General features: G+C 38.0%; 1 protein-coding gene across 6 annotated transcripts in view; it reads right to left on the bottom strand.

Annotated features, from left to right (window-relative positions):
* Window positions 1-1,058: 1,058 nt before the first annotated feature.
* The window catches only part of HOOK3 (hook microtubule tethering protein 3), an 83,398-nt gene continuing 65,282 nt past the window's right edge, over window positions 1,059-19,174 (bottom strand). For 3 of the 6 annotated variants that reach the window (XM_017822461.1, XM_017822466.1, XM_017822467.1), the window contains 8 exons: window positions 18,158-18,235; window positions 17,402-17,436; window positions 16,522-16,604; window positions 15,092-15,192; window positions 13,780-13,884; window positions 13,600-13,671; window positions 12,000-12,136; window positions 1,059-3,940 (listed from right to left, as the gene is read on the bottom strand). In XM_017822461.1, the coding sequence (XP_017677950.1) occupies window positions 3,925-3,940; window positions 12,000-12,136; window positions 13,600-13,671; window positions 13,780-13,884; window positions 15,092-15,192; window positions 16,522-16,604; window positions 17,402-17,436; window positions 18,158-18,235 (627 nt within the window). In that variant the 3' untranslated portion in view covers window positions 1,059-3,924. Of the gene's footprint in view, window positions 12,137-13,599; window positions 13,672-13,779; window positions 13,885-15,091; window positions 15,193-16,521; window positions 16,605-17,401; window positions 17,437-18,157; window positions 18,236-19,174 lie in introns of all 6 variants that reach the window. The other 3 variants (XM_017822462.1, XM_017822463.1, XM_017822465.1) reach the window with 3 other exon arrangements.

The raw sequence follows: 19,174 nt of genomic DNA, 5'->3' as shown, positions 1-19,174 counted from the left end.
TGACAGTGTGGGAAACAACTGGACAGGCAGAGGGAACGGTGGTCAGAGGCAGGAGACACTACAGTCATGCCCAAGATGAAGAGGTAACTGGGGTGGGACGGAGGAGGGCAGAGGACCAGAGTGAATCCCTGGCAGGTAGAAGTGAGGCTGTGGCAGCTTCCTGCCTCTACCATCCCTGTGGCCCAGGAGAAGCTGGCCACCAGCCCTGGGGCTCTCCTGCCCTTCCCAGCCAGCAAACTGGGCCCACTCTGAGCCTCTGCTCTCCTGTTACTGCTGCTGCCACCCTCATGCTTCTGCTCTCCTCTTCCTTCTACAGAGCAGCCCCTGAAGGGGCCTTTGCACAGCTTTCTCCACCCCAGCACCACAACACTTGTAGGCTCAGTATCTCTTGGTGGCTGTTGCCTTTTCTTTCACAAAGATCAAAGTTTGCCCGTGTCTGAGACCACCACCTCTTCCTCTCCCAGATGCCAGAGCTGCTCACCAGTGCAGAAAGGAAGGACAGTTGTTTCTGTCCACATGAGCAATGTCTTTCCCCACCCCCCTTTAGCTACACCTGTTGTGAAGCTTCCATTGGCACAGGAAAATTGTCTATTTTGGTCACTTAGCTTTGGCCCTTTGAGAGGCAAACTGCGCCGTGCACCTCAGCAGCCAGGTGGGATGCTTCCCAGCAAAAGTCAGGGGGTTTGTTGTTTCTGAGGCTGCTGCCCACCTTCCCCTCACCTTCCTCTGCAGAGCCCCAGGAAATGTATTTCCATGATGCCACTTCTCTGTGTAAGACTCAGACGAGCTGACACCAAAGCTGCCCAGGTAGAGCTGTGCTTTGTAAAAAAGTCTGATTTTTTTCCCCCAGCTGTTCTGTAGTACCTGCTTCTAAGTGCATTGAGGGCAAGGTTTGTTTTATCCATGTTATTCCCACTCCACTGGGGTCCCTGTTAACCACCAGCTGGTGCCATCTCACACAGCAGAACAGCACTTTACGCTCAAACCAGTAACTTCTAACACAAACTGTGCACTGGTCTCAGTTTACAATCAAGTACCAAATAAAGGACAAATAAGCATTTACATTTTATATAAGCGTTTATTTACAACTTGTTTAACAACTGTACACTCTTCTATCACCTTTGAAGCATTAGTGTATTTGACTGGGAAAAAATATTAAACCTTTTGATTCCAATTATCATTACTGAGTACTTTTTTTGTCTATATACAGGTATGTATATTAATACTGCTACCATGACAATCTGGTAGTTACACAATTTGTTGATGAACTCAAATGGGAAATTAATGTTTTGACACTCTACGAATCCATTTTTTTACAGAAAATATATCACTGGCAACTTCACAAACAGTTACTTTGATAATTGGTCAACATTTAATTCAGGACTGTCAAACAAGCCGCTATTAAGAAGGTAAGAGAGTTTTCTATGCAGCACAAATGAAGTTAGTAATCAGAGACATGCTGGAGATCACCTCTGAGTTGAGAGCTTGCAACCACTTCATGACAGAGATGCCAGGCTAATCTAATTAAAGTAGCCAGCTCCTTGCTGAAAGTTACTGGCTTCACCTGACATCTCTCTGTTGCATTAGTAAACTCAAACAACTTTTGTCAAGCTAAACACACTTACATACAAATGTCATCAAGGCTCAAGAACAACTGATATTTAGTCTCTAATCTGCACAGACCACTTGGAGAAATGAGGTACTGCTCGGCTTCACATTGGGACACCTGTGCAGGCGGGTGCACAAAAAAAAGCATCCCCTCCCGCCCAGCACAGAGCCCTGATTTCAGGGATCCTGCACCCAGCCTGGCTTGGGGCAGGGTGTGGTCCCAGCCGGAGCAGCACTTGCAAATGAAAAACATACCATGCCTTTAACACCCAACTAAAAGAAGTTTTACTAGTAATGCTTGCCCTGACACATAACAAGGGATCAATGGCTAGGACCTGGAAGGACACAAATCTGCTGACTCAGTCTGACGAAATGCTGCTGCCTCTGCTGTAGGAATAGCTGACTCGTTATCACCAAACCCCAGATCCTGGCTGCAGGTCACGTCAGACTTCACTGTCCCTGGCCCTGGTGGACCAGGAAAGACATATCCCCATCTGAAGTCTTTACGGACAGCTGCCAGCCAGAGCACCTGGTAGCCACAGGCTCACCTGTCAGGTATGGCATTCAGAAGGGAAAACACCACACAGTTCTCACTGGGATCTTAATGCTTATCCTTCGCTGTCCTGCCTGGTCTGCTTGGAGCCCATTCCTACCTGCCCTTCCCTTTGCCAGGCAGCACCAACCACAGCCCCTCTGGGGGGGCACACAGTCTGTCCTTCCTCCACATCATCCTGCACGAGCCCACTGACTCTGTGGGATCAGGATCCCTGAGGACTGAGCACAGGCAGGTGTCTCGGCGCACAAGCTCCGGCTCTGTCCAGAGCCCTGTTTGACAGGCCAGGGATGAGGCAGGAACTGAGTTTGTGACCAGAAGGGACTGCGGAGATGAGTGGACACAACACTTCTTCAGCCTGGAAAACAGGGCTGGTGGTTCTGCTACCGCCTAAATAAGCAAAACCATTCCTGGAGGCAGCAGAGTACATATCATGCTTGGGTTTCTGCAGATTAAGATCCAGGTGAACAAGAATGGGGTTTCCCTAGAACTGGACTTAACGTTCTCAGCATTCAGACTCTTTTCAGATTTTCCAGCAAGTCCTACGGCTTGAAAGCCCCTTTCCCTGTTTGTTATGTACTAACTTCTACACAATAAACCTCTTAACTTACAACACTACAGCACTCCCTCGTCTTCTGAATCTTGCCAGTACTGGATGTCCAATACAAAACAAAGATACAGTAGTACAAATGTGCAGATCTTTAAGAATATTAAATAAGCAGCTTTTTAAATTAATATAGGCAGTACAAAGCATTTTGAGTTACACTGTCTACATATGGCAAATCTTATAGCTAAACTTCATAATACAAAGAAAAGCCAAGCTAGTGCAATTGGAAATTAAATAGCTAAGACTGTGACAGGAGAAAAAAAAAAAGGAAAGGAAAAAAACCAGTACAGGTGAGAGACAAACGACCCAAATTATAAACTGGCAAGGACAGTCTGCATAATATGAAAGTGTAGATGACTTTCATACTTATCTCCATTCATGTTCTTTCCTCAGATTGTTTTAACAATTGTACACAGATTGGAAAAAAAAAAAAAGTTTCTGATATAAACGAACAATACAGCTCAATGTAGAGAGAAAAATACAACAGCCACAAACTACTGTGTATATACATATTAAGGAAGCAGGCAGTGCCTGTGAACAAAATACCACCCGGTAGTTTGACTGGCTCGGAGATTATCAGATGAAACTTGCTTGGTTTTCTAAGGAAGATGGGATCGCCAAGCAGCAACTCATTAGTCATTTCTCCTGGTAAAACACCTCCTTCGCTTTACTTTATTTATTTAAAGATTCAAAGTGGATCCTTTAAGGGTGCAGGTGCTTTGAAATTTTAACAGTAACCAAAAGGCCTTTTTAGGAACTCATTAAGACTAGATTTTTATAGTTCAGTATATGAAAATGTTGCAGGAAGTCTGTGTGTTAATACTGTTAATCAGAATTAAATAAAGTGGACAGGCGGAAATAAGATGGAGAGCTGACAGTGCTCTGTCAGTTTGCAGAATGCCTCCTGTTGAGTTGTGAATACTGGATTTCCTCTCTTCTAGCCTCATAGGAGACCTTTTGTGAAGAGAAAGAGTAAATGGAAGCGGGAAATGGGAAAGCCACTTCCCAGGATGGTAAGCTTCTCTGCAAGTAGATCCCCCTTTGAAATCGGATGGCCATGAGTCTTAAGTGTAGAACTGGTTAAGTTTTGGTTATGCAGTCTGGACAGAAAAGCAAGTCATGCACTGAACAGTCCCTGTTATAATAATGCTGCAGGTCATGCAACCACATCACTGCAAATAAAAGAATAAAGAAGAAAGTTAAAAAGCAGATAACATATTACTGTTGAAAAAAAAAACAACAGAGAATAGAACAGGTATTTTTCAGAGCAGTTTAGTAAGGCTGTCTCAAGAGTGGTGCAAACTCATGGGAAAACATTTTTGCCAGAGCAACTCTTCAAATTAACAGGAAGGTTACAGGCCAATAACTGGAAAAAGCAACAAAACAGCCTCGAGCCATATCTAAATTTAGCTGTAATTCAGACAAATTTAAACAATTCTGAGTAAAGTCCTTCAGGGCACCATTCTCAGCTACTACAGCTATGGAAACTAGATTTACACAGCAATGAAAGAGTCTCAGGCATTCCTGCTGTCTGTGAGTACAACAGTTAAAGAACCAAAGCAATATAAAGTGAAAGGTGCCTGTCCAACACTGCTCGTGGTTACGTATGAAAAGACAATCAGGGTCACAATGACTGTCTGAGTCTTCCAACTCTGAGCACCACTGAAGACTTCAGGCATTTATGTTTCATCAGAGCTCATCTGGTGCATGAGGCTACAACTCAGCATCACTGCTGTGCTGCACTGGCAAGTTCTGTTTACTGCAGGCAAATACAGGTTGGAATTGCAAGAAAATGATATGTACTCTTGTTAAAGTAAAGCTGAGTAGGAGCCACTGAACAGTCCAAAGAGCACATCACAATGCTGCAGAAGTTCGGAAGAGAATTGGAGAGGCTGACATATTTCTCCATCCTTACTGATGCACCCTCTTTCTTGGGCATTGTGACCAGAATGGACTGCTTTACTGACACAGCCATGGTGCTTTCAGCTTCCCCAGGGCACAGATGTCCCTACACAGCATTGGCACAGCACTGAATGGGCATTTGGGTCTTTGCACTGCAAAGAGCAAACTGGCTTCTCCAGACTGAAGTCAGAGCCTGTTTCTCTCCTCAGTTCCTTCTCCCTTGTATTGCACTGGTCATAAATGATTCTAAGAATGCTTCTTGTGATGGGAAAGTCCAGGTTAAATAGAGAAGAAAGAATATTTATGACAAAGCTGCTACAAGTCCTGCAGCTTGTGTATCCCTCTTTTTTCCCTTCTCATTCATCCACCCAGAATACTAACTATAGACGAAAAACAAACAGAAACATAGAAACATGTATCAAGTGGAATAAAAAATTTAACACATTCGAAGCAGACCTTGAGGGCGTATTTTGAGCAATCACTGTCTGTTAAGCTTGCTTGGCACTGCTTGGGTGCATAAAGTTACAGAGTTCAGGATTAATAATATGAAGATCACTGTAGTTGTTCTACAAAAAATTATAAGTTCAAGCTACATAAGCAGGTACCTATTCTATTGTGCATAAATGAATATAATCTACTCCTTTAGTCTCACCTGGCTATTATTTAGTTCAGACTCACTATTTAGTAGCACTTCAAGTGCCCTGTTGCACACAGGAAGTGACACTGGAGATTCCTCTTCGAGTAAATAGTACTTTTGAGAGGTCTTGTAAACTCAGGACACTGTATTATCTTTCAAGGATGTAAAAAAAGTCATCTGTCAGTGCCCTTTCCTGACTAAAAATTCTAATCTTGTTCTAAAAAAAAAGTTGGCTGTCAACTTCTTTCTCTCTATTTTAAAGCTACCTGTCGAGGCAGCAACACTTCAGAAGACAAGAGAGATGCAAGATGTGAGGGTAAATTCACTGAGCATAACCTGTCACTGCATCTCCAGCATCTTCAGAAAGAGAGAGTTTATACAGCAGATAATGTGTGTCTATGGAGGAATGACAGAGAGAATAGAAAGCAGACTACAAATTTTAAAAATTGTGGCTTTATAATGTAATCCTTATACCTATTCCCAAACTTTACCTATACTTCTAAATAAAAGCTTTAAAATCTCTCTCAAAACCACCGATGGCTCCAGGAAATAAGTTTACTCTCTGGCTTACTCTTCTTTGGTGACTGAAAATAATAATCTCTTGCTTTACAAAATTTCAAATTACATAACTGATGTTACATTCAAATCCAAATAAAAAATCTGATGGTCTCATTACGACTATTTTATAGCCCCATAAATATTACATCATTTGGTATTTTTCTCTTAAAATCCTGCTCATTTTCATGATCAGTCTAACAAGACGAGCAGGGCAAGAGAACAACTGGCCTTTAAGGCAGGTATAATCATTGGGGTTTTGGATAACAAACTGCTGTTTACCTGGGGAAACCCTTGCTTTTGCAGTGTTTCTAGTTTGTGCCATGCTATGGTAGGTTAACATTTCCTCAAAGTGTTGGCAGATGACTGCTTTTGTAACGACTAAAACAAGCACGTTCCTCCTTCTGAAATATGCTATTCTAACTTCAGCCCTTTGCATTAGGACCTCTCTAATGCAAAACAATGAATAAAGTCACCACCAGAAAGGAGAGGCTTCCCAATTGTCCTAGATTTCCCTCTACTAACAATATTTTTCATGTTGTATGGATCAGTCTGAGATCCAAGTCAGCAGAACAGGAGCAAGAAATTTTTATCCGACAAATGGAATCTGCTTCCAGTCTGGAACTGGCACACAATGTAAAGGGGATTGAAGGATATTTAATTTTCCAAATGACTTCACACACACAGCAAACAGCAGCAGAGGAAATTCCTGATTTGCCACCAGAGCCAACTAAAACAGAGATATATTTCAAGATAGTCCTTCACTACCTTGGTAAGGCCCAAAGGTGAAGGTTACAGTCTGGGCCTCAGTGAAGTTGACACCAACACCATCCCCCAGCAACTAATAGATGAGGACTTCAGCTGTAGCAGTTAGTATGAGTTCCTGATGATCCACTGACTATAATCTGACACCAGGACAATTTGTCTGGAAAACTGGCTTGGCTATATCGCTGCACCATGGGATTTGTCAAGTTTTCTAAAGCCCCTCAATCAACACTCATTCATTACCTAATTCAATGAGCTGATACATTTTAAAAATGACCTTTATGTCCCAATATTTTAATGAATCCACAAAAATAAAGTCAAGATAAAACAGAGGACAAAGCTAAGTCCTCAACAATTCCAAATGGTACAGTGGAGCTGGCAGCAGAGTCAGAATTTCCAGGGTTTCACCGTACCAGATGCAAGAAGTCTGAGGTTGCTCTGGCTGGCGATGACAGTTTCTGCCCTGATTAAGTAATCAGTTAAAATTAAATAATCAGTTAAAATTAAAAATTAATTAAAAAAAAAAGAGGAGAAAAACCTAGCTCAAAAAGCAAAGGTTCTTTCTCACTACTTTTAAAATTAACACCAAAATGCAAAATGGTGAAAGATACACTGCTCTTCCCATTTTTGTACTGAACAGTTGCTTGCATCTGTCTCCTCCATTTTCAAACTGAAAAAAATCACACCTTATTTTCAGTAATAGCCTGCAGGGTCACTGACAAGCTTCTGCTACTTTTCCAGACTTCCAGAGGGAAGAAAGATCACAGGAGTAAGGCAATGCACATCATTCATGCCAAGATATTTCTTTGATTCCTTAAAAGTGACAAACTGGAGGCATGGCTGGGATCCTACCTAGAGTCTCACGGCTGCTCCAAAAAAAAAAACCCCATGACTTGAAAGTATATTCTGACATAGTAAACTTTTTTAGCTATTTATTTATGCAATAACAGTTGAGGAAAACACCTGCAAAATTTGCTAAAATTGGTTTGGAGATATTGAAGCTATTCACACAGTATTAAAGCAAAACACAGAGTCCACATTCTACCTAAAACACGTGTGCAAAAACCCATAAGAAGTCAGTACTGCATAGCTGACTTTGAGTGCAAAAATACCTCCCTCATCAATCCTTGCAAGAAGTCAAAATGTTGGTCAAGAACAAAAAAAAAAAATCTCTATACAATAAGTAAAATTCAGATCCTGTTTTGCTCCATAATAAAAAGAAAAGTTAGCCACATTCAGGACAGTCTTCCTCCAAATCACTAACAGGAAGGAAATCAAACGGTGACACCAAAATGTTTTCCAACTACCAAATCTACAAAAAAATGTCAACACATTAGGACAATTAAAAAACCCCTAAAATTCATCCATGAAAGGATGATTACATGTTTTTAGGTGTATAGTCTAATATACTAGAGAACCGAGGAAAAGCAAGAGCTACCTGCATATGCCAAAATACCAAGGACTTTAAAATTGCCAAATCCTTTTAAATTTTCTTGACAGCTTGCACATACCACTTACTATTTAAGATCATCATAAAGCAGTAATAGGAATATTCACTGTTAATTCTTTCATACACAATGATTATAAAATTGCCAGTGCCCCTTACAGAACAGAAAGCCACAGAAAACTTGCAGAAGCATTACTGCTAACTCGGGTGACACTGGAACAGGACAAGTGCTTTTGCTCATTTAAGCATCTGCTTATTTTCAAAGACAGAATGAAAGGCATCCTGTAGCCACGACATATTTATTTCATTTTGCAATGTGTAAAGCTCTGTGCTCCAGACATTTGTTTTCCCTTACACTGAGGGTGGAACACACAACCTTTAAATTAGATTACTTCAGTTTTCCTAGCACTTAGAAAATACGTGTTATGATCCAAGTGGCTATGTGTTGCTATCAAGAAAAGGAACTTGAGTATTTTTTTTCTGTAATGCCTGATCGGATACCCTAACAACTTAACTCCCCACAGAAGTATACCAAACTGGACTGCACAGACATTCTTTAAGGTCAGAAACTAAGCTTCAGCTCTGAACAATGAAAATATTCATCCATTTATCTGTTAACTTTTATTGGCATTAATTAAAATCTGTCAGAAAGATTATTCTGGGCAGACCCTCAGCACAGTGCTCAGCAAAGTCCTCTCATGAACTCCTCAGCTGCTTCCTCACTGCCCTAGAGAACCTTTTCTCTTCAAGCTCAGTTGTAGGTTTGTTTTTTTTCTGTAGTGTATCAGGACAGGATATAGCATTGCTTTAGCAATTACCACAGCAATTTTGATGTAAACAGTCTTTATTGCCTCAGGAAAAAAGTATCCCTAAAAACTTTCTAGAACTATCCAATGTAATGAGAGAATTCTGTTTTATAGCTTGGGTTTATTGCTTATATTCTTTTATTACTGAAGATAAGACAAATAAAGAACATTCACTGGTGGCTCACCTATATATGTGTTTATTCCCTGGAGTTACACCCCGAGCTTCTTCTTTTTCTTAATACCACACTACTTCCAAAGCTACATTAACAAGCAAGGAAAATAATGAAGCTTGAACCCTTTGAATAAAGAAGCTGTTCTTGTGAAAGAGGAGGTTTAATGATGTTTACCACTTGCATTCATCCACACCCAAAGATTAACAATGGATGTATGCAGCAAGTAATAGAATTAAAATGCTAAAGAATAAGGAATTAAATTTCTTAATGCAGAACAAATGACTTACTGGAACTGGACAGCAATCAAGTATATTTCTGTAAGAGTGCAGTACATTTTTAGGTTTTTATATTCAACAAAAATTCTGGGAAATACCAGAATTTCTGCAGGTTTGTAAATTCTCAAAAGACATAATGATTGTTCACTTGCCCAACAATCACTTGTGGGTAACAAGAAAGTTTAGATTCAATATTAGTCTTGTTTTGCTCTTTGATGCTACATAATGATGCTATATATGCTTGAAGGGAACTACAGAAAACACTTCAGTGTCTTATCTTGAGGGAAAAGGAAAGACAGAATCACAAAGCAGAAGAGAAAAGCCAAAAACCACCAATTGTTCATCTCCTAATTAATCATCCAAACTTTGGAGGCAAAATGGTAAAACAAGTGTTTAACAAAATAAAAGCAACTAATTCTATTCTAGTTTGTAGACCATGTCCTAGTTATTTTAGACCTGTGCCTGATTAACAGCAATAGGGAATTAAATTTTGACACAAAATTAAGAGATAAAGCTTCCCGTTAAGGTCACATTCCTTTCTTTCACAAATACCCTTTGGCAGTTTAGTAACAGAAAAAGCCAGACAGATTAAAATAAAAAGGAAGCTTTAGGTATTCTTAGGTTCTTTCTCTGATATAAAATGCTGTAATCTCAAACAAGAACATCAGCTGATCTTACTTGCTCCTGTTCACACACAGCATGTGGCAAACAGTTCTTCAAATTACTAGAATACATTTCACAACAAGATCAATGAAAGATGTCCCACAAAAACTGCAGTCATCTTGCCAGATAACACACACAGCATTCTGTATCTCAGTAAGAGACAGCAAAATGAGTATCACCTCACTGAGCTACAGAAATTGTCCTCAACTTCCTTCACATTGTTACCTTCCTGCACACAAGAAACTTTGCAATGTCTTACCTAATCCTTGCAACCACAGCCCAGACCTGTCATACCCTGAATAAGTAAAGAGAACTTTTAGAAAACCGTCTTTTTCCAAATGTGAGGAGTAAAGCTACATTCAATCAATAGAATTCAGTTTCTGTTTTCGGGGGGCAGTGGATAACCAGAACTGAAAATTATTTTTAGACACATACTGAATGTATTTCTTAGCCTAGACTGAAACAGATCACGTACTTGAGAATAAAACAGCAGTACCTAAAAACGTCATTCATCTGTTTATTACCCTTTAATCTAGGTGTGCTTGTTTTAATTATCCTTTGCTCATTCTACCCAACTTGTGAATTAACATAGACATTCAGATGATTAATAAATGCTACTATGTATTTTCTCTAAAGGGATTTATAACAAAATGTCTTCACTTGGGAGGGCATTAAAATAAGGTAAAAGAATAAATTTATAAACCAACTGCATGTGCATCAGGGTCCAAACAGTCTCTAAACGAAAACTATTTAAAACTAAATTACAACAAGGTGTATGTATATGGAAGTTTCAACCAATATTCAGGTTCTCTGTGTCCAAAAATTCTTCAACAAAAATGATAGGGAATGCAGAGAATTAGTCAGGAGAAAAAGCACAACTTGGTAGGAACAGAACCTAAATAGGAGGAACCTCCATCCACCCCACTGATGAACATGAAGGTACTACAACAATTAAGAAGCTACATACTCAAAAGGCAGTACAACAAATCACAGCCAGTTTCCAACAAAGTCAGCAACAAACTCACCTGAAGGCACTGGTACCATTAGTAAGGCAACTGATACAATTATCCCCAGAATCAATATATTAAAAGCAAGTATTTTAGTAGGGGATGACAACTGGAATACATTAACAATATTAATCGGGGCCTTGATCCATTATGTGTTGCTCATCCATAATTATAAAATTTAAAACAAATGTCCTTTTTAAATGGATGATGCAGTAGCGTATTAGAGCATTCTAAATATTTCTCCGCTTTTTTAGAATATGTATTTAAGTGTACACTTGACCAAGAAGAGTGGAACAAACCATTTGAAAATATTCATCTCTACGAGCAAAAGAGGTAACACCAGTTGATAAAGAAAAACCTGAAAAAAATCATCCTGCTTCCCTATCAAATGCCAAGAATAAGAACAAACTTCGCACGTAGGAGATTTAAAAAAAAAAAAAAAAATCATTCTTTTTTGCATTGGTAAGTTTTGTAGCAGGAAATATATTTCACAATAACATTATATTCTAATTTTGCATTTCTGTAATGAGATTTCAGCATTTTTCTGAAGCAACGGGTTAGCACATGAAATAAAAAGCCTAATTCCCTTTGAACAAGAACAGTCTTATATAAAGCATAGCAACCCTTATGGCACAAAAGTACCAACTGTGACAAGAAATTTACATTGTTACATGGTCCACATAAGGCTTTTCATAAGAGACCAGGCTTCATACAAATAAGACTGTTATGATACAGCACTCCTCTAGATGGTTTTAAAATTTTGGCACATTCAAAAAATGCAGAGAGAGAGAGAGAGAGAAATGGACTTCAAAAATATAAGCAAAGGGCATTACAGAACAATGAGAAACCATAATAAAACCCTTTCCTGAACTGTAAAATAATAGCAGTAACAAGGGAGAAAGAGAAAGGATGCTGGTTTATTTTCCTTGAATGTTGTCACTTGCAACAGAAGTGGCCTGGATCACAGGGCAGTTTTCTTTCTAAAGGCAAGGCTTCTCTACCTTGCTGTTGCTGGCTGAACATGACCAGGGTAAGATCTCCTTGTGCTCGTGGCTTGCCTTTGTCTAGCCAGGAAGGACTGTCCTGAGCCTGTACTAGCCAGTCTATCTTCTGCTGCTTTTTTGTGCAGAGTCATCCCCTATGGACAAAGAGAAACTTCTCAGTGAATACCAACACATAACACTGAACAACTTTAATCATTTGCATTTTGTTCATTACCTCCTTCTTCACCAAGCCTGACCACCTTGAATTCCATACACAAAGCACCACATTGTCAAGGATAAAGGTAACATATTCTCCCCTAACACTTAGTGTGGAGTTCTTCCCCCTCCCCACCCCAATTGCTGTCCAGGTTTAGAGCAATTGTCTAAGATCTCAAGATATGGTTCTCCACATAAACTCACGGCAACCAGACAATTTTTTTCAAAAGGGCTCCCCCCATCCTCGGCTTGTTTAGCATGTTGAGCTAGAAAAGTAATTTTCCTCTGAAAATAGTTTAGGTATCATGGTCCCCTTTGAAAATACCAGCTCATATGTCAGGAGCACATCTTGAGAGACTGTATGTTTTCATGAGGCATAAATGCAAGCAGGAAAGCTGTGATGGCTCGTGCAGTTGTGTATAAAAGCAGAGGCTAATTAAAGGCTTGACACAGACAAAGCTATCAGAGATCATCTCAGTGTTCATGACAGGTCACTGAACTGCAGGTCTTAGCTCAGGCTTGTCTCCTGCTTGTCAGTGGGACTAAGGTTATAAAACTGGTCAAGGACACTAGTCACCTGAACATGCCTTCCAGTATGTAAACAATTCAAGCACTCTGCTTTTGGGCTTGCCATTCATGGACGTAACAAAGATGCAGAACAGCAAGAAGGAAACTCTTCCGAGGGAATACAGAGAGGAGGAATTTGAATTTTATGGTGGAGCAGAACAAAACATGGAAGTTACACAGGTTAAGGAGTCTTCCTATATGAAGAACAGTTTCAATGCAACAAGTATGCCAAAGGGAAGTCTTGAACACATTTGATGAAGGTGACAACTCTTCCAGCATACAGGCCTAGCAAAAGCTGTATGGCTGCACAGGTCACCTCTTCTATTCAGATTTACTGTTTGAATAATTTAGGTGGAGGGTCTTGCTGCTGTCCTCAGCATCTGTATGTGGCCAAACTTGCTCTGAAGTTAAATGGGTCATTTTTCAGAGCACTTACTGCAGCAAGTAAGCTGAAATGCTTTGATAGTGCCCCTTCATTAAAAACAGCAAAGAATCAAAGAAGAAAGTAAATTTGAGCACTGTAATTTTGTGTAATTGAAGGTCTGGGATTACAGAACACTGATCTGAGCCATTTCTGATTTTAAAACTTGAAAATTACAAGTATGTTCCTTTTAATTTACCCCAAGGTTATCACAGGAACATACTTTTATACAGTGATAGCTTAAAATTACTAAAAAGTATTTGTTTCCGTGCTTGTGTGTTGGAAAATGCCTTCCAACCAAAATTACTGTCAATGAATGAATACTGTTATAAACAAGCCATAAACAAGTAATATTAACATCTTCTTTCCTCTTTTTTTTTTTTTTTTCAAATAAAAAGTTTGGTAGATTCTTACCATATTGTACCAGGCACTAACGATAAATTTTTCCTCCATTTCTCTTTGACTTTTTGTTTTCTCATATTCTTTCTACAAAACATAAAAAAAAGCATAGATTGAAAACCAAAGTATAACAAAAGTGTTAAGTCTCTAACTAAAAAACAATTATCATCTGCCACAAAACACAAGGATTGCTACCTCCAGAGAATGAAACATTCTGTCCCGCTCCTGCAACTGATTTTTCAGCGCCTGAATCTCAGGAGCAGCACCCTGGTTCTGTTTAGGATCTAATGTGCGGATGACCTGTAAAAGAAAACCAGTTTGTCTTTCACTAAATCCTGAAAAAGCAATCATGTTAAGGATTAAGGACCTTTTAAGTCAGGTTAAGAAACAAAAAACGTGACTTAAAACACATCTACTTCTCTCATTAACCATGATGCATTAAAACATCTGAGGAATTTCTTCATGGAAAGAGTTGTTAAACATTGGAACAGACTGCCCAGGGAGGTGGTGGAGTCACCATCCCTGGAGGTGTTCCAGAAGCAACTGGATGTGGCACTTGGTGCCATGGTCTAGTTGACAAGGTGGTGATGAGTCAAAGGATGGACTCTATGATCTTGGATGTCTTTTCCAACCTTAATGATTCTATGATTCTACAAAAGCATGCTATTTTTCTAAGAAAATACATGTTAGACCTGAATGCACTTTGTATAGTGGAAGAGTATAATGACTCTACTGATCTTCACAAAAAAACCCCACCAGAAACCAACAATAACAACAATAAGAAATGGAAAAAATAATAATTTTTTTTTGACAAAAAGATTACAAAAAGTTAAAATTGAAAAAAATTATTTGTTTAGATTTCCTGAAGACTTTTGAAACATCTCACAAGAAGTCATTCAGGAAATTACACAGAAGTAAAGGAAGACACGATTAAATTTTGCCAGATTAGGAACCTACTTGCAGATTCCAATGTAGTGACACGTATCCAATGCAAATGATACTACACCATGGTCAGATGAACAAAGACACTGATATGCTTTTGAGAAACTCAAACAAAATATCAAAGTATAGTAAGAGAAGGAATGTGACTGTGATTGAGAACACAATATCGTAATTTCAAAGCTGGTAGTGTACCCACACCCTCAATATCATACTTAAATATTAGTCACCTTCTCGACAGAAGCATGTGTTAGATAAAGGCAAAGGGAATGCTGAACATCATCAGTTGAATGTAACAGCTATGAAAAGGTGGTACAGTTAAAAAGATCACTTTACTCGGAAAAAGCATCAATAAAAGAGTCACAAAAACGGGGTAAAATCTTCTGCAGAATTAATCCATATTAGGTACTGTAACAATAAGAAGATACAAAGAACTCACTGGACCTTCCTTCTCTTTTACTTGTTAGTAGTGTGCATACAGATAACTCCTTTATTTTTATTCCCACAAAGTGCACATGGAATGCAGTCTGTCAGAGCAGGATGATTAACATGAAACACATCGACTTACACTTTTGGCCTTTTCCAAATACTTTTTGTATCGTTCTTCCATTTGTTTCATTTCCTCCTCCTTCTTCCGTAAAGCTTCTTGTAATTCTTCAATTTTAAGTGCTTTATGTCGGGAGAGGGACACATTGGAAAATACCATCATTATATTATGCATATTTTAATGTTTTACAACAGACATTTAAGACACAGCTAAAATATATTTCAGTTAAGAGAAGCTGACATAAGGAACCTGATTTAGCAGATATCACAGTTTTAATTATTGAACAGCTCAGAAACACACTACAAATGTGTACTTCCATATAATCTCATAGGACAGCTTTTTTTACACAAATTTTGCTTTTTGAAATTATGAAAAATAAAGAGAAATGGAATAATCAATAAATCTCTTTACTGAACACACTTAGAAAACTAGTTTACTAATGACTTACAGCTTCTATAATATCTTGGCATGTAATACAGACAAATATGATTTTTCCTATTTTGTAAGAGGAATAATTCTTACCAGGCACAACTCTTGCTTAAATCTGCTAAACTGTAACACTGGACACATTTTATTAGAAATATGACATATAAAAATATAATTTTCTCCTCACATTTTCTTAAGCAGCAATGGAGACCAGTAGGACAATTTCATTGCACAGCTTTTTCCTGTGTTGGTATAAGTGTATGTCGAGCCACTATTACTTTTACATCTTTATACAGCTTTTCAGACCTCAGAAAACTGTTATCTTTTTCTGGTTTTTCCACCACCTTGTTACGAATGAAATCATTTTACCACAAATCAAAAAAACTGCCATCAGTTACAATCTTTTAAGTTGTTCTATTATAAACAGTCCTGGGAAAAAAAACCAAACTACCTCCTTCATTACTTCTCTGGAAAACATGTAGCAGTAAGGTTCTAAAACCCAACTAGACTCTGGGTGCTGGATACCATCTGAGCAATATGACATATATTATATATATATATATATATTACAACATATTTTTGAAAACACACTGAAGGAATATATATTGAAAGTAAAAATAAAATCGTGATGGTAGAAAGGATCTTCTAAATTAGGGTCTTATGAGACATGACAGTTCTGAACATCTGAAGTTCAGTGGCAGTTATGACAGTGACCTGATATTTCTATGACCATAGTCAGTGGGGGTCAGGACTAGATGATCTCTAAGGTCCATTCCAATCCCTTAACGTTCTGTGATTCTATGATTTCTTACTACAGTGGTCTCTAAAATGTTATCCCATGCACGTCAAGTGTTAGAACCATCTTTTTGGTCACCACAGTTTTCAGAGAAATTAATAACATAGATGTCACTTCCACTAAAAATGTACATTTTGCTTACCTGACACCTCCTTTAGGTATTAAAATTAAAGACCTTGCACATGAAATACTTTACAAAGAAAAGAAATGGACTGCACAGGTAACTCACAACTGTTATTGCATCTTGGTTCCAAATCTTCAATAATAGCTCGTTTCTTCTGTAGCTCATTGTTAGCTTCATGGAGCTTCTCACTGTTACAAACCACAAAAGCACATATTGTTTTCCCAGTATTATTACTGTGCTTGAATGACCACTAAGCAGTACAGAAAATCCTCAGAGAGTGATACATTTCTGAGAGCATGATTGATTTTTTTTTTGCTGTAGGGCATGAGGACAAGTGACAGCGTGACTGTGAAAATATTTGTTAAGTAAGATGAAAAATATTATGGTCTATGGAGAACTGCAACAGCAAACAGTTTCTTTAAGTTAGAATTTAAGAGTTAGTTGTACAGTGAGTGCCTGAAATGAATACTGATAACGGAGACTACACTGAGAAAGAAAGGCTAAACCCAAAGGCAACAGAAACTTTTTTCTGCAAGACAGTCAAAAAGCAAACATCTCTTTGCATTTTAGGCAAGTAAAAGATGTGCAAAAATAGTGCAACAAAATGATAGGACTCCCTAAAGTATTACCTCTTGTGTCATAATACGTACTAAAGAGTAAACAAATTAATTTTGTTTATATATAACATGCTTTCCTTAGAACAAAATTACTTAGTCCTTCAGAGCAAAGATTTACACAATGTTAAGTAAAGTTTTCTAACCAGCACAAAATGATGTTTTTTTCATCGCTCTTATTGCTTTCACAATGGCTCTGTATGAAATAAAAATGGAATCTGAACAGCAGATTCCCAAACATTCCTGTGTTATCTAATTTCTCTGAGCTGTATATTTTCCAGATCCAGGATTAATGACTGTCTGCCTTCCTTATCATACGGAAAACACACCATTTCAAATTGCAAACAAAACAGGCAAACAGAAATACTTACAGATGTTCTTCAAGTTTCTTTTTCAGAAGACTTGACTAAAACAGAAAGTTAAACATTTTATTTTAATATATTGTGAAGCTTTAACATAACTTTAAAATTATTTTAAAACATGTAATTTTCACATTCTAATCAAAATACAACTTTTTTACTTCAGTTTTAGATCACAACTATAAAGGACCCTCTGTGGTAGCAATCTTTCTCTCCACAACTGTGTGACTTCAGCAAAATTAGAATGCTTTAGAACTTTACTAATATTTCCCCAGGAACTAGATCAGTAAAAGCAAGATCCATAAATGACAAAATTCTATTGTTTTAATTTGTTCGGTTCTTTTGTAATTAGACTTGGTAAATTAACCTGAAATTGAAAAGTGCACCAAAATTTGCAAGAAGAGCTATCCTACCAACATTGCACTGCAATTTGCATGAAGACATGTAGCAAATTAGTTGAAGTAAATTCCCATCCCCACAGAAACCAGAAGGAGTAGAGTATTTCTGACTGAAGTATAGCAGAAATTCTACCTTTTTTCTGTTTCTTATCTTTACTGATTACAGACACATAAAAATTACCATACAACTTACAGTGTTCCACTTTCTGGTTAAATCACATTTAGATAAGCTCTTTAAATAAAAGCTTTGAGGAAAATTTTAAATTTTAAACTCACTTCATACACTGTGAGTATCTTTCAAAAAAAAAATAAACCCAATAAATGTCTACGAACTGAAAGTAGTGTTAAGTAAATAGAAAGCCATACTCACAATAGCCTTGAGCAGAAGCCCATGCCAAGAAACAGAGATGACATTAGTATAAAGCAAAACAGCAGCCAACAGAAGAAACTATTTAGAAAGTCATGAACAGAAAAAGTTAAAGCTATGTACTTTTTCACGCATGCGCAATTTTTTCCTCTGTTCTTATGAGCAATTTCATCCTGTAACATTTTCTAAAACACATCACTAAACCCAAAAATGTAAAAATAATAAGGAAGCACATTTATAAATCATTGTTTTTAAACACAGAATTTCAAAAGAGAGCAACTGCTATTTTGGAAAGTCATTTTAAAATAAAAATCATACAACCAACAAAGCTAAGGGAAACAAGCAGTCTCTTGGGCTACAATAAAAATTAAGGGATGCATGTGTGTGTTTTTGTGGTGTGATGCTGAATTGTCTAATTGCCACACTGATTGAATACAAAACAACGTAGAACATTTAAATCTGAAAATGCCATTTTGGTTTGTATTTATCCAGTACTAATCATGCCTGAGGTTTAGCACGTGACTGATGGTCCAGATCACCATCAAATTATTAGATAAAATCATCAACAAAATTACTTCATTGTTTTTTATACAATGCTCTTTCAATAAAGGTTTAGACACCTTGCTAATAGAAATATTGCTTTTTAGCTTGGCTATACTTCAAAATACTGTCTTTGATCACATTCCTGGGGGGTGTTTTTACATTATTTCAAATGAGATTTTCTTATTGCCACTATAAGCAAGGTGGAGAGCTGTAAAAATGAGCCAGCAAGACTCTGTTGATTTCACAGTCAGAAATTTGTAGCGCTTAAGGATTTGCATGTTTTGACCATGTGGCTTTTTAATTTTCCAGTCCTCTGAACAACTGTAGCAACATCACCTTTTCTGTAACAAAAAAAATATTTGTATGCATCTTTCTCGGTCACAAACCATTTGAACTGGCATCACCACTTACATCTGATCATTCAGGGGACTACTGGTTGGTTAGGACAGGATAGGAAAAAGTTGGAAGCAGTGCCCA

This window comes from Lepidothrix coronata, unplaced genomic scaffold (genome assembly GCF_001604755.1).
Source record: "Lepidothrix coronata isolate B3197 unplaced genomic scaffold, Lepidothrix_coronata-1.0 Scaffold98, whole genome shotgun sequence".
NCBI lineage: Eukaryota > Metazoa > Chordata > Aves > Passeriformes > Pipridae > Lepidothrix > Lepidothrix coronata.
Note: the sequence above shows the minus strand (reverse complement) of the source record. Positions and strands in the feature narration are given on the sequence as shown.